General features: G+C 48.2%; 2 protein-coding genes across 5 annotated transcripts in view; both read right to left on the bottom strand.

The window, feature by feature from the left end:
- Nucleotides 1–15,716, bottom strand: part of CSF2RA (colony stimulating factor 2 receptor subunit alpha) — a 61,249-nt gene that overhangs the window by 3,355 nt on the left and 42,178 nt on the right. The gene's annotated exons all lie outside the window — the stretch shown is intronic.
- Nucleotides 1–15,716, bottom strand: part of IL3RA (interleukin 3 receptor subunit alpha) — a 39,849-nt gene that overhangs the window by 10,920 nt on the left and 13,213 nt on the right. For 2 of the 4 annotated variants that reach the window (XM_033417427.2, XM_049704896.1), the window contains exons 2-7: nt 15,349–15,447; nt 7,071–7,213; nt 4,925–5,039; nt 3,262–3,394; nt 2,996–3,174; nt 794–912 (exon numbers count right to left, since the gene is read on the bottom strand). In XM_033417427.2, coding sequence (XP_033273318.1) covers nt 794–912; nt 2,996–3,174; nt 3,262–3,394; nt 4,925–5,039; nt 7,071–7,213; nt 15,349–15,412 — 753 coding nt within the window. In that variant the 5' untranslated portion in view covers nt 15,413–15,447. The remainder of the gene's footprint in view (nt 1–793; nt 913–2,995; nt 3,175–3,261; nt 3,395–4,924; nt 5,040–7,070; nt 7,214–15,348; nt 15,448–15,716) is intronic. The other 2 variants (XM_049704897.1, XM_033417429.2) reach the window with 2 other exon arrangements.

Genomic DNA, 15,716 nt, shown 5'->3' with positions numbered 1-15,716 from the left:
GAATACCGGTGATCTCCAGCATATTTTTTTAACAGTAGCTTTATTCAGGTATGATTTGCATACAGCAAAGCACACCAGCAGAGCATATAATCTGCTGACTTTGGCAAACGTGTGCGTGAAACCGGCACAATACAGGAAACGTGTCCATCACCCCCAAATTCCCTCCAGCTTCTCCTCCATATGCCCTCCTCCCTGCGCCCCTGCCCCAGCCCTCAGATCTGTCCCTACAGAGCATCCTGAGTTTTCCTGTGTAAATCGTTTCTTTTATGACATTTTTAAACATACACAAGGGACCCTCCAGTTCTTGGTGGCTAGGATTCCGCTGCGTGGCTATATTTTGTTCATCCCTTCCCTAGGGTTGTGTCCTGTTTAGGGACCATTATACACGTAGGTGCTACACACACTTAGGTCCCATCTTTGGGGGGCTACTGGTTTCATTTCTCGCAGGGGAATTGCAGGCTCTGTGACATACGGTCAGACAGAGTTTCACCAAGTGGCTGTTTCAACCTTTTGCTCTTTTTCTGTAGGGTTATCTTCTGCGTGTTGACAGGTAAACATCTCTCCTCTACCCCAAACCTGACGAAAGTATGCAAGCATTCCCTTCCATATTCTGATTCCTTTCCAACGTCAGCGGTGTCACTCAAACGGCCAAACACTTGGAGTTTTGCTACAGCTCATTTATTTTACAGTTCCTCTGGGTTTTTTTTGTTTTGAGTGTTTCACCTACCCCCAAAGCCCCGGAGTCCAGGGGGCTGTAAGAGTATAAGAGATGCCCACCCAGGAAACCGCTTACCTTCTGTATCTGCAGTTCATACTTGAAGTCATCATTAAGGTGACTCCTCACTTGCCACTGCATGAACGAGTAGCTTTGGTTACACCACCTGCTAGTGATGTTGGGAGCAGCTAATACCTCTAGGGAGAAAAAAACCACTTTTATGAGTAAAGCACATCAAAAAAGAATTTCTTCCCCCCCCCCCCCCCCCCCCGCCCAGAGATACTTTTAAAAGAGGCCTCCTACAAGCTGGGGGGGTGTGGGGGGGAAAGAGAGGAAAATGTCATTCCAAGGTTAAAAAGTATCAAGAGACAGAGACAAGTGAGAGAAAACTGTTGGCATGATTAGGGTCACTGAGCCTGCGGACCAGCTCAGACACTGGCCCGGGGGGACCCCTCACCCACTCGGAGGCCCTTGCAAAGCTTTCTTCTCGTCTGTGCAGGGACACCCCTCAGAGCAGCGCTGTTCTTTTCCCTCTCGGCGATTCCAGTCCCTGGGGCTACGCTTCTCCAGCAGGGGGAGCAAAGCGCGGTCCAGCTGCAAGGTCCCGCCCTCCTGCCCACTGGACCAATCGGCTCTGCTCAGACCCCACCTCCAGGGCAGCTGGCCCCTCCCCGAGCTGCCCGGGGCCAGTCCTGCCCCCAGGACTTTGGCCGCCAATCCCACTCCCAAAAGTTCACCCGGAATCTTCTGCCCCCGCCTTGGACTCTGACCGGGTCCCACCCCCTGCTTCCTTCTCACCTGCCACCCCCAGCGTGGGACCCAGCTCCTCCAGGACCCTCGGGCCCCCTCTGTGGGCTGTCCCAGGGCTCCGCCCTTTGCCCTCCCTGGGGTGTTGTGCATCCCTGATTCCGGCTCCATCAGTTTCCTGAGGGACGGCGCCTAGGTCTACAGGTCTGACCCCCCGCCAGGACCCCACTGGTGTCTGCCCAGGCTCACCATGGGGTGGTCCCCAGTCCCGGGTCCCCCCACTGATGTGCACTCAAACCTCCGGCCACCTCCACTCCCACTGCCACACGGGCTGGCACCACCCCGCCACCCCTGCTGGGAACCAGGCCGTGGACACCCCACGTGGACAGCAGGGCTGGGGCCGGAGCACAGTGCGGAGTTGCGGGCGGGGCTACACGTGTAGGGCTGCACTCGCCCAGGGGTGCATGGTGTGTGAGGGACGTGGCATCAGAGTGAGGTTGGCTCCGGGCCGGGGGGACACCACAGACAAAGGCAGGAGGCCCATCCCGGCTTCTGAACCGGAGGCCCCCATCTTCTCCCCTTTTGCACCCACCTCTCCGCTCATATGCTTCCCTGCTACACGTGGACCAGCCAGGGTGGTGAGGGGCCAGGTTTCATGGGGCTTGAAGCTGTCCTAGTTTGGGGGGCAGTGGGGTCTAATTTAAAGTAAAAAGTATTGACAGAGCTTTGCTAAGATGGGTTTTGTGTCCTGAAAACCTGCCGTCGATAGATTCAAACAAAAAGAATAACTATTTTTGAGCTATTTTTGAACACAGGGCCTGGAGAGGGGCGACCCGTGTGAGACCCCCAGCCTCATGGTGCAGCTGTCCTCGGTGGATGGGGGGCACAGCGCCATCTGCTTGGTGTGTTCTGGAAATGCTTCCTTAGGTCCAGGGAACACGGAGCAGCTGCTGTGAGCTAGGTGTCTGTGTCTCCCCAGATTCACGTGCGGAAGCCCTGACGCCCAGTGGGACGGCTTTAGAGGCAGGGCCTTTGGGACACAATCCGGGGTTAGATGAGGTCCTGAAGGTGAGGCCCCCATGATGGGATCAGTACCCTTATAATCAGAGCAAGGGGGTGTGGGATGAATTGGGAGATTGGGACGGACATACGTACACTAAGATGTGTAACACAGATACCTAATGAGAACCTGCCGTACAGCACAGGGAACTCTACTTCGCGTTACAGCAGAAACTAACACAACACTGTAAAACAACTCTACCCCAATAAGAAATAAGAATAAAAAAGAAGTGGGGGAAGAGGCACCAGAGTTCGCTCTCCACTGTGTGAGGACACAGCAAACACGCAAGCCAGGAAGAGGGTCTCGCCAGGAACTGACGTGCCCACGCCCCGACCTCCGACTCCCAGCCCCCAGGACTCTGGGAGAGGAGTGTGTCATCTAAGCGCCCAGCCTCGGGTATTCGGTTTCAGGACGGCAAGCAGCATCTCCACGGAAGTACGGCACACGAAGCAGGGTCACATTTTCTTACTCACCGATTTTGGCTAGTCTATCACTCGTTTCAGAGCAGGGGATTTTGGAACCACTGCCGGTACCATTCACCAGGAAACGCGTCTGATCCTTGGATAACACAGAGATGTTGTGAAAACGGCACTGGACGTTTGTCCCTTGCTCATCTGCTCTGTACTGGGAGCACGGCCACTTCTCATAGGAGCTGTGAGGGGTGCGGCTGCGTCATGAGCGGCCCTGAAGCCCCCGCTCCAGCCCGGGGGAGCCCCGGCGAGCCCAAGGTCACACCTACTCCAGGTTCTCCAGGTAGAGATGGTACTGCACGTCCCTCGGGGCCTCCCGGCCCACCGCCCAGCTGCACGTCAGGAAATCCACGTCGTGAACCCAGCAGGTCAGGTTTTCTGCAGCCGCCCTGGGATTCCCTTCTGGGCTTGCAAAGAAGTGGGGAAAAAAAACCAAAACTGAGTCCCGGATAAACACCAAGGTCCTACTGTAGAGCCCAGGGAACTATATTCAATATCCTGGGATAAACCATCATGGAAAAGAATATGAAAAAGACTATTTATGTATAACTGAGTCACTTTGCTGGGCAGCAGAAATTAACACAACGTTGTAAATCAACTATACGTCAATAAAATTAAAAAAAAAATTTTTAAGTGAGTCTCTTTTTAGTGATCCTTGTGAATTCTCACGCGGTTCTAAGAAATAATAGAGGGGCTTCCCTGGTGGCGCAGTGGTTGAGAGTCCGCCTGCCGATGCAGGGGACGCGGGTTCGTGCCCCGGTCCGGGAAGATCCCGCATGCCGTGGAGCGGCTGGGCCCGTGAGCCATGGCCGCTGAGCCTGCGCGTCCGGAGCCTGTGCTCCGCAACGGGAGAGGCCGCAGCAGTGAGAGGCCCGCGTACCGCAAAAAAAAAAAAAAAAAAAAAAAAAAGAAAAGAAATAATAGACACATCCATGTAGCGCTTACCGTTTCTGCAGTGGTAACAACTCCCCTCCCTGCAAGGCTCCCCGCCCATGGCCCGCCCCCCGTGACCCTATATACCCTTACCGGACCCCTCCTGCCCCCAACCCTGCCCACCTAACCCTAAGCCTAAGAAACGCCCAACAGTCTTCTGGAACTTTCTTTCTTTCTCTTACTAGCTACTCCTCAGCTAAAGTCCGTTGCCATCAGAACCCTATTTTTAAGAAGTGATATATTTTGGATGAAACCTGGATCAGCTAGAGTCACGGAAGACATTTTTGTTTTTTTTGGCAGTACGCGGGCCCCTCACTGTTGTGGCCTCTCCCGTTGCGGAGCACAGGCTCCGGACGCGCAGGCGCAGTGGCCATGGCTCACGGGCCCAGCCGCTCCGCGGCAGGTGGGATCTTCCCGGACCGGGGCACGAACCCGCGTCCCCTGCATCGGCAGGCGGACTCTCAACCACTGCGCCACCAGGGAAGCCCCATTTTTTTTTTTTTAATGAAAGAGGAAAAGAAAAATCCAACAACATAAACTGTATTTCCAACAATTTGGAGCCAGAGTTTATCTTCCTCGTTTCCCCATTCTCAGAAGAGCACAGTTTTGTGATATTCCAACTTCCTGACAAAGAGCGCAGGAGGTGTTCAGACTTGCTACTGGTGTTCTCTCTGTCCAAACCGTATATGGGATCAGACAATCTGTTTGCTTGGCATGAGGTAAATGATAAAACTCTGTTCTCAAACTAAAAAGACAAAACAAAACAAAAAAGCAAAAACACAAAAACCAACAACAACAAAACCGCTCTATGTTTCTACAGCTCCATTCATTCAGGCAGGTGCCGTGTGTGAAATTGCGTGAGACCCTCCGAGATGGTCTTTTTCCCACGAAGCTATGTCCCTGGAGACCCATCCAAGGTAAAAGCCATTATTTTGGTATTCAGAGCACTAACGGATGATTGAAAGCAAAGAACACCCTGAAAGAGCATCTTCCCCTTACCTTTACTAGGATACTGAATCCACGTGGAGAATGGCTGACCTTTGGTCACCCTGATGCTGTAGTTTGTAGCTTGGCATGACAAGTCAGGAATACTGCAATACGTCCTTTTCCGTGCCTGAGAGAGACAGAGCAATCTATTATTGCTCTGTCCCTAATTATTATTACCAATCATAATTAGGGGAGAACTAATAAAACACTGAGACTTTAGATTTAAAAAAGAAAGAAAGAAAACTATAGGTTTTCTTTAGTTTTCCTCAACATCCAAAGCCAGAGTCTCAGTATGCAGAGAGAGAGAGGGAGAGAGGGAGAGGAAAATGAGGAAATCACTCACCAAAAGGAAAAAAATATCCTAGAAGGTTCTAAGACAGAGTTGGCAGAATGCCTTGATATTTTGAGAAGATATTTAGCCATTTGGCCAAGAAGGTGATGGTAAAGTAGTGATGGACAAACTGGGCAAACAGATAAAACCTCAAGGAAATGGAAATGATTAAATTTAGGAGAAACAAACATTTGTGTAAGACAGGAAAGAAAAATCCCCATTAACCACATGGCTCAGGTGTGAATAGTGTTCATGTGGTTATAATAAACTGAATATCTGTCGAGAGAGGAGAGAGTGTGAGCTGGGGATGGCAACTGCTGGGGAGGTGAGTTGTGCATAGGAAACAGAGAGTGAAGCCTCCCGTCCCTTAGGAGGAAAATCAACACATTTTGGCTAAACGGAGTGAATCAAGAATTTGTGTTATAGAGAGATGCAGAGGTCTAGAACAACAGCATCAGGTGTAAAACGGTAAAAAGTGAGGTCTCACTGAAAAGCTGCTATTTTGTTATAACGAACCCCGTACGACTATTTTCCTCTTTAAACTCTGTGCAGGTATTGCTTTGATTTGAAAACAAAAAACAGAAAGCAGGAGAAGAGGGCTTCCCTGGTGGCGCAGAGGTTAAGAATCCGCCTGCCGATGCAGGGGACACGGGTTCGAGCCCTGGTCCGGGAAGATCCCACATGCCGCGAGCAACTAAGCCCGTGCGCCACAACTACTGAGCCCACGTGCCACAACTACTGAAGCCCGTGTGCCTAGGGCTGTGCTCCGCAAGAAGAGAAGCCACCGCAATGAGAAGCCCATGCACTGCAACGAAGAGTAGCCCCCGCTCGCCGCAACTAGAGAAAGCCCGCGCACAGCAACGAAGACCCAACACAGCCAAAAGTAAATAAATAAATTAATTTAAAAAAAATTTCTCGGTTCTTCTGCAACATTTGTTCTTGCAGATAGAGTTTAGGGTCAACTGGCCGAGCTCCATTAAAATCCCATAGGGGTTTGTCATGAACTGGATCGTGCCCTACCCGCCCCGCAAAGAAAACCCCTCATATATTGAAATCCAAAGCCTTAATGGAAATGTATTTGGCGTTGGGGGTCCTTAAAGAGGGGATGAAAGTAAAATGAGATCATTAGGGTGGGTCCTGATCCCATAGGACTGCTGTCCTTATGAGAAGAGGAGATCAGGACACAGACACACACAGAGGGACGACCACGTGAGGACACAGGGAGGAGACGGCCGTCTACACGCCCAGGAGAGAGGCCTCGGGAGGGACCAGCCCTGCCCACGCCTGGATCTCAGATTCCAGCCTCCAGGACTTGGGGAGACACATGTCTGTTGTTTACGCCGCCCCGTGTGCGGTGCTTTGCTACAGCAGCAGCCCAAGCGGACTAACATAGGGTGTGATTTGGATTGTACTCAGTTGAGAGTCATTTGAGGGAACCAACGTTCTTCCCAAGGACGCGGACAGGTGCGTCCTTCTCATGAAACATGCTCAGCGGTTGGCATTCTCACCACGGCCTCTGCCCATGAGACGTGTCACAGTTCTCACGCCCTCCGAACCCTCTGATACAGGAGGGGATTTGAGTGGGGGGCAGGGGATGGTGGAGGGGGACAGCGTTTCCCGAGGTCTCACTTTCAACTGGGCTTGGTTCTCTACCTGCAGTATCTCAGCCCATTTCCACACCAACCCTCTCCGGTGGGTACCATTCTCGATGTCTTACAGATCAGGAGCCCCAAGTCGCAGTGCCCGTAAAGGACCCCACATTCCACAGCTGAGCCCAGGAGTAGAACCCGTGTCTCTGTGATGCTATGTACAGGGAAGACGGTTTACCTTAGTGAAAGCTTTTGAATTGATGAAACACATAATTTCGGAAACGTTTCCATGGAGGTCCCAGGTCAATCTTTTTCTTTCTGGCTCCATCCTTAGGTTCTTAATTGGTGGGTCTGGATCGGAAATGTCTATAGGGTAAGGGTCTGGAGAGAGGCACACAGCGCTTAAACTTTGTCCTACTCAGTTACCCCTTGGGAAGCTGAGTTCCACACGGAGAAGTGGTTGCCTGAAGCAGGCAGAGGCCCCGAATCTGTAGTACCTTAGTGAGCTCACCAGCTCACCCTCCCAACAATGGGGGGAGAGAGTCAGAAAAGCAGATCACTGCTGCCGTCCGCGTTGATGGGAAATGTACCTTTCTTAGGCATGTATGTCAAAGAAGGTCGTTTTCACTGAAAACCAATTCAGGCTGAGAGAGTTGGCTCAGTGTCTGCTCTACAGACTGAGAATTCGGAATGCTTTGCAAGTTGCAATAGAAATTTTAATGTAGGGACTTCCCTGGCGGTCCCGTGGTTAAGACTTCGCCTTCCAATGCAGGGGGTGCGGGTTCGATCCCTGGTTGGGGAGCTGAGATGCCACATGCCTCGGGGCCAAAAAACCCAAACATAAAACAGAAGAAGTATTGTAACAAATTCAATAAAGACTTTAAAAGTGGTCCACATCAGAAAATCTTTAAAAAAAAAAAGAAATTTTAATGTGATATATTAAAAATATATAAACTTATATACAAGTATATATAATGGAGTATATATTTTCATAAAGTAGGAGACCTGATCTTTACACAATGATATTTATGTTCTTACACAGAGTGCCAGAGGAATTCTCATCTTCTTGGAAAACCACCCAAAATGCGTACATCTAAATACATTTTGAAGTGTAATCAAAGCACATATATATTCGTATGATGCTGTCAATGGGGACGGAGGTCAGAGTTTGCAGACCAAAGGATTCCATGTGTTTTATCAGTGACTTGCTTCATGAAGCAATCACATAGGACCAATAACTCAAAGTTATAAAGGTCCCTCAGATATTTCTTCAGCTGTTATCTGTGACCCCTCATTTAGAGGATTTCGCAGAAATGACTGTTTATAAACCGCAAGCGCTGTGATCAGTTATCAGGATCAACAACCTTAGTTTGACAAGCAAGACCAAATCCTATGAATATCCTGGTTTCTGGCATTACGGTCTCCCAACCTATAAGGATAATTTATTCCTTAAAAAACAACTTCCCTAGGGAAATTTCTTAAAAGTGAAAATGTAATTTTTAATGGATTCTTATGCCTCAGAATTTATATTCACTTCTTCCAAAACAACAGTAAATATCATTAAAACAGCTATGAGTGATGCAGTAGAAAATATGAGTTTTAGCATATTTTTATTACATTTAAGTTTGTTTTTAATTTTTATAGCTTTATTTACAACTTTAATTATTTTATTTTGTTTTGTTTTTGGTTTTTTTTTTGCGGTACATGGGCCTGTCACTGTTGTGGCCTCTCTCGTTACGGAGCACAGGCTCCGGACGTGCAGGCTCAGCGGCCATGGCTCATGGGCCCAGCTGCTCCGCGGCATGTGGGATCCTGCCGGACCGGGGCATGAACCCGCATCCCCTGCATCGGCAGGTGGAACCTCAACCACTGCGCCACCAGGGAAGCCCACAACTTTAATTATTTTAAAATTAAAATTTTAAAATAATCTTTATAATCTAATATGAAATGTACTTATATAAAATTATATATATTTATATAAATAAGTCCATATATATTTAAATCACATAACAAGGGAGTTTTCTGTCACTATGTTTTCCATAAAATCTACCTGTGCTCCCTTAGAGTGGTTATTATCTACCCAATTACAGTTGTGCTCACAAATAAAAAAGAACTTTAATGCCAACAGAAGAAAGTAAAAGCAAATCTGTAAAGACAAAATGAAACAAAATCAATGCAAATACACATAAGAGTGTTTACTGCAATATACTCGTGACCCTCCAGTACTCTGAAAGAAAAGGGACATAGTGTTCTCAACCCTAGAGCTTTTGAAAAACTATAGATGGTGGGAAATACTCTTCCAGTCATGGTAAAGTAGTCTCAGATGTATCTCTCACCATAAGCCCCTAGAAAACGGCCAAATATATAAAGCAACTATTTTTAGACTTTCTGAAAACGAAGACAAACAATTCTGAGAGTGTATTTTGGGGTGGGAGACATTCACAATCCAATGGGACAAGGTGGAGATTCCTTGCTGAACACTGAGAAGTCAGTAAAGACCCCAGAAGAGTCAGGCCTTTGTTGTCGGAGAGAAAAAGCTAAAGGTGACTCACCTTGAAAAACTTCAAAACAAGGCGACCCACCAATAAAGGAACGGCCTGCTGAAACAAAACTCACCATCTTTAAAGAAGGCAACCAAAGAAGGCCCTCACCAACTCATCCTTCACAATATCCAGCACCCAATAAAAAATGACTAGACATGCAGAGAAGCAGGAATGTGTTGGCTGTGACCAGAAGAAATGTCAGGTCATAGAAATCGTCCCCTGAGTGGCTGACGATGAAATTAACAGAGACGTCCATTAAAACAGCCACTATAAATGTGTTAGAGGACTTGAAGGAAAACATGAACACTATGCAGTGAGGAATGGAAGATATAAAGGAGGAACCAAACAGAATTTTTAAAGGTAGAACATATAGCATCTGAGATGAAAAAATTCACTTGGATGAACTGGAAGACAATGGAAATGATCTACGCTGAAGCCCCCAAAGAAAAATATTTGAAGAAATTGTGGCCAAACATTTCCTAACTTAATGAAAATTATAAACCTACAGGCCCAGGAAGCTCAAAAACCCTACTAGGATACACAGACACACAGGTACCAACAAACACAAACGCTAAGACACATCATCCTCAAATGCCTTTTTAAAAAGTGGAATCAAGAAAATCTTACAAAACCAACGGAAAAAAGACACCGCACCTATCAGAGAACAAAGATAAGAATTTCTGCTGATTTCTCTTTAGAAACAATGGGAGACAGAAGGTGACAGAGCGACTTCTCCCAATGCTGCAAGAAAACAATACAAATCCTGGTCAACCTAGAATCTATATCTTAGCGATAAATGGAAGGTGAAATATAAAGACTTTTTATAGGGACAAAAAGTGAAAGGTTTTCTTTTTTGTATTTGTTTGTTTTTTTCCCAGAAGAGCAGGTCTGTAAGAAATGTTTTCAAAAAAGGCTTTTGTGGCTGAAGGAGAAATCAGCAGATGGACACTCACGAAGGAATGTGGAACCAAGGTGAGCAGAGATGCAACAAAAGCATACCAGAAATAGTAGGAATGTAGGCAAACTGGAAAGCTTTCCCATTTTTTTAAGGTTTTAAAAAGATAATTCTTTAAAAGAAAATATTGTATTGTGTATTGTGGGCTTATAGAGACGTAGAAGTACATGTGTGACATGGCACAAAGGATGAGGCAGGAAGTAAACGTATACTGTTGTGAGATTCCTATGTTCTGTGTGAAGTAGAATAACATTATTTGAAGAGAGTATGTACTGAATGAATCATCCCAGAGGAACCACACAAGCCGTGGAACAAAGAGGGCTAGCCCAAAAGCCAACGGTAGAGAAAAACACAAAAACAAGAAAAGCGCTAAAAAAGTAACTGAAAAGAAGTCAGGAAAGGAGGGGCGAAAAAAAGAAAAAAAAGAAAAACTGAAAAAAAAAAACCCAGCAAACAAGTAGCAAAATGGTAGAATTAAAGTCAATCATCTTAATAAGTTCATTGCATGCAAATGGTCTAAACACTCCAGTGAGAAGGAAAGATTTTCAGACTAGACTTTAAAAGTACCCCACAGTACGCTGTCTGCAAGAAAGGTACTTTAAATATAGTTTAAATGGCAATAATAGGAAAGCATATTTTATGCAAGCTCCAATTGTATAAAACCTAGGATTTTATCCCGGGATTTTATTTCCGGGGGTAAGAAGGGACCATTTCAAGCGATTAAATGGCCAATTCACCCTAATATATGTGCTCTCAACAGTCATTTTGAAAATACATGAGGCATAAGCACCACCTCCCTCTCTAATAGAACAGATAGACAGAATATGGGAGGGGTATACAGGACTTGAACAAAATATCAACAATTTGACCTAATTGACATTGTGGGGACATTCTAACCAATGATGGCAGGGTGCACATTTGTTTTTGTTTTTTTTTTGTCGGGGGGCGAGCCGCACGGCTTGCGGGATTTTAGTTCCCTGACCAGGACTGGAACCCGCGTCCCCTGCAGTGGAAGTGCAGAGTCCTAACCACTGGACCACCAAGGAAGTCCCAGGATGCACATTTTTATCAACTACAAACAGAAGATTCATCAAAATAGACCGTGTACTGGCACGGGAAGTGTCAGTCCTTTTAAAAAGGTTTAAATCATTCACTGTGTATATATTCTCTGACTACAATTCTCTCTTGATTAAATTCAAGATCACTCTTTTAAAATCTGGAACACACCAGATATTTGCAAACAAAATGACAAAGTGATAAATTACCATGTGCATCTTAGAAGAAATCACAGGAAATGTAGAAAATATTTTGAACTGAATGAAAATGAAAGAAAAAAAAAGTGCGACGCAGCTACAGCAATGCTTACAGGGAAATTTATAACATTACATGTTTAGGTTAGGAATAGAGTTTAAATTCAAGAATCAGTTTCCACATGAAGACGTTAGAGAAAGAAGAACAAATTAAACTGAAAAGAAATTAAGCCTAAAGCAAAATCCCTAAAAAAAATAAAGGGAACAAAAAAGAATCAGTGAAAAAGAAAATGGAAAAACTATATAGATTGTCAAGGAAACCAAAAGCTGGTGCTATACAAGAGACAATATAATGGAAAAACCTCTCTCTTGCTACACTGATCAAGAAAAAAACAAAAAAAGACCAATTTTAGGCATGAAAGAGGGGCCACTGGTACACATCCTGAAAGACATTGAAAGAAGAATTGGGGGTAATTTGAACACAAGTTATGCCAATACCTTCAACAATGTATGACATGAACCAGCTTCTTGAAAGACACACATTAGCAGTACTGACATAAGTGGCAAACCTGAGTAACCCTGTAAGTATTAAAGGAGTAGAATATATAATGAAAAAGCTTCCCCGGAAGAAAGCATCAGGCACAGATGGGCTTGCGGCTGAATCCCACCAGCAATTTAAAAAAGAAACAGTAACAATGTGCAGAAACTTTCCGAAAACAGAGGAAAGGCGGGAAACATGTTCTGACTCACTTTATGAGGCCAGCGTTATCCTGATACCAAAATCAAAACATTAGAAGTAAACTGAAACCGAAAACGCCTTATACTCCTGGACACCAAATTCCTTCACAGAATACTAGCCCAGAAAATCAGGTAAAGTACAAAAGTGGTAACACCTCCTGACCCAACGGATTTACTCCAGGAATATTATAAGGCTATTTTAACCATCGCTATAATGGGCCCCTTTAACAGAAAACTGGTGATCGTATCCATAGAAGCAGGAAAACCTTTTGACCATGTTTAACACCCCTTTGAGACGAAAAACTCTCAGCAAACTAGACAGGGACGAAAACGTCCTTCCCCTGATAAATCTGTGAAAATCCTGGCGCTAATTCAGACTCAGTAGGGAAGGTCTAACCACTTCTCCGTACGATTCGAACAAGACAAGGTGTCTGGTTTCAACGCTTCTATTCCACCGTGTCCTGCACCCACGGCCTCTCTAATGCACTTTGACCAACGTTGTAGTTTTAGGGCGCTTTGGGGGGAAATGTTAGAACGGTACAACGCGCTCCCTGCTTCCTTCAGCGTTTGGCTCCTAGAAAGCTACTCACTTCCTGCCTGTGGTCAGTGACCCCAGAATGCCCATGGGCCTGAAGCCACCACAAAGGTGGCAGCGGCCTCAGCCCCGTACAAGTGGGGCAAAGACGGGGGGCGGGGGTGGGAGCCTCAGGCGTGGAGAAAGCCCCCTCCCCTCCCAGACCTCCTGCATCTCCCGGCCCCTCTGGTCACCAGGTGCGGCCACGTGACTGACTTGGAGTCCAGGAAATGGACAGAAGCAATGTGTGGTCCTTTTAGCTCAGACCTGTAAAAACTCCCGTGTGATCCGTCTACAAACTCCTCCAAGGAGATGATGGAGCTTCCCAGGTCCATCCGTATGTAAGGGTCCCGGGTCTGTACATGGAACAGAGCCACCTGGGATGGAGTGAACTGTGTCCTTTCCCCAGCCCTCCCCAAATCATGCTGGAGTCCTAACCTCAGAACGGGACCTTAGCTGGAAATAGGGTGAGTGCAGATGTAACTAATTAAGATGAGGTCCCGCTGCCATACTGTGGCCCTAACCCAATCCGACTGGTGTCCTTATTAAGAGGGGAAATTTGGGTACAGGTACACACCCGGGGAGAACCCCCTGTGAAGACAGGAGGGAGGCAGCCACAAGCCCAGGGACACCTGGAGCCTCCCAAAGCTGGTAGAGGCGGGAAGGACCCTCCCCGGGAGCCTCTGGAGGGAGCGTGGCCCTGGGACACCTTGACCTCAGACGTCTGGCCTCCAGGACTGGGATAAATAAATGTATGTCACTCAAGTCCTCCAGACTACGGTATTTTGTTAAGGCAGCCTGAGCTGAGTAAGCCAGCAGTCCCCGGAAGAATGATACCTATGCCCTAACACACACACACACACACACACGCACACGCACACGCACACGCACACACACACACACACACACTCTCACACCATCTGAACTCCACTACTCTTTGAGGAAGGAACGAACTTCTCATGGTTAGGCAATGCTGTGGCCATCACAGCGGCACAGGGCGCGGCGCCTGATGCAAGCACCCAGCGTCCGTGGTGAGGGGGTGCACTCTGCTCCCGTTGCCTGAAGCGCTGCTCCACATGTGCGTGTTGTGCGAGCTGGACAGGAGGCTTGGTCACTGTCCCGGGTCCACCGGTCACTCAGCGAAGCCCTGATGGGAGGGGCTTCTCTGCAGACCCTCCCCAAGGCAGCATGCCCGCCTGGAGGGCACCATATCTCTTGTACTCCTGTAAGCATCCAGGTCTTTGCACCCCGAGTTGGGCGCCCTCACTACTGGGCGCCCAGGAAACGTAGACTCTCCGTACCCCGGGGCCGAGGGCATGGCTCCCCTTGGGGGTTCTGCTGCCTGGTGGTGGGCACTCTCCACCAGCAGCAGACTGGCTCTGCACCCTGCCCCACCTGGGATATTCTCTCCCAGCCACACCTGTCACCCGAAGTCAGCCGGACACTGACAGTCAGAGGTGGGCACGGCAGCTTAAGAACCTACATCACTGTCTTTTCACCTCCTTATCGTGTGTCACGGTCGAACTTCACTATCACGTCGCGAATTGTTTCCTACCCATCACCACCGTGCTTGAAGATGGTGGGAACTTCCTGGACGCCACGGAGACCCTGGTTTTCACCCTACCCCCCCGTAAATCTCCGTTACAAATGTGAGAAAAACAGGATGGAGTTGCCCCAAAAGCATCTTACTCGTTGCTCATCTGCCTGTCCAAGCTCCAGACGACGCATCTCTCATGACACCTGGATTTTTATCTCCTGGTCCCGGAGGCCAGGATGCTATAGGATTGGTTCTTCCCACAGACTCAGAGGGAGAATCCGTTCCAGCTGGAGAACCTCTGCAGCTTCTGGGAGCTGCCCTGCCCCAGTCCTAGGCGTTCCTGCACTTGTGACTGCATCACCCCAATCTCTCCTCTATCGCCACCTGGCTTCTCCCTGTGTCCATGCCTGGGTCCAAATCTCCCCTCCTCATAAGGACACCCATTGTTCTGGACGGGGATCCACCCACGTGACCTCATCTTAACTCAGGGACGTCTGTAAAGACCCTATTTCCAAATAACTCCGGTTGACAGGTTCTGTTCGTTAGGACTTCAGCGCATGAATCTGGCGAGGACCCAGTTCAGCCCATCACTAATGTTTGCACGGGGTTCTTCCGACCCAGAGAGAGGGTGACAATACATCCAAGCACACTGCCGGGTCCCAGCGCCGTAGCTACACCCAGAGCTCTGGACGTAGTGTCTTGACCATATCAGGATGAACATCCTGTCTGTGAGGTACCAGTTTTGCAAGATGAACCCGCCGGGGTGACTGAGGGGAAGGCTACGTGGGAAGTGTCTGCACTATCTCTCACGGCAGCCGAGTGACTCGACCATGACCCCAACGTAAACAGTTTCACTGAAAAGCAACACAGCCCCAGGGACCCACAGACCACACGCGGCTTTTCCTCCGGCTTTTCCTACCGTGGTCCGGTGGCAGCAGGCCGGAGACGGGCACCAGGAAGACCGCCAGCCAGACGAAAGCCATGGCCAAGGCAGCTGCCACAGGAGGGCGGGCACCAGCTGGAAGAGAAGAGACAGTGGCCGCATGGGGTGGCGGCAGGGAGGAGGCTGAGCCCCCAGGGCTGTCTTGCTCCGAGCGCAGGGAGCTGCTTCCGGGAGGAGAGCCTCCCGTGCGTGAGCACGTGTGTGTGCATGTGTGCACGTGTGTGCATGTGTGCGTATGTGTGTGTGCACGTGTGTATGCACCCGTGTATACCGCATGCCTGTGTGCATGTGTGTGCATGTGCCTGCACATATTACTTGTGTTTATGTGTCTGTGCACTGTGTGT

The sequence above is a fragment of the Orcinus orca genome, chromosome X (genome assembly GCF_937001465.1).
Source record: "Orcinus orca chromosome X, mOrcOrc1.1, whole genome shotgun sequence".
Taxonomy (NCBI): domain Eukaryota; kingdom Metazoa; phylum Chordata; class Mammalia; order Artiodactyla; family Delphinidae; genus Orcinus; species Orcinus orca.
This window is presented reverse-complemented; position numbering and strand designations above follow the sequence as displayed.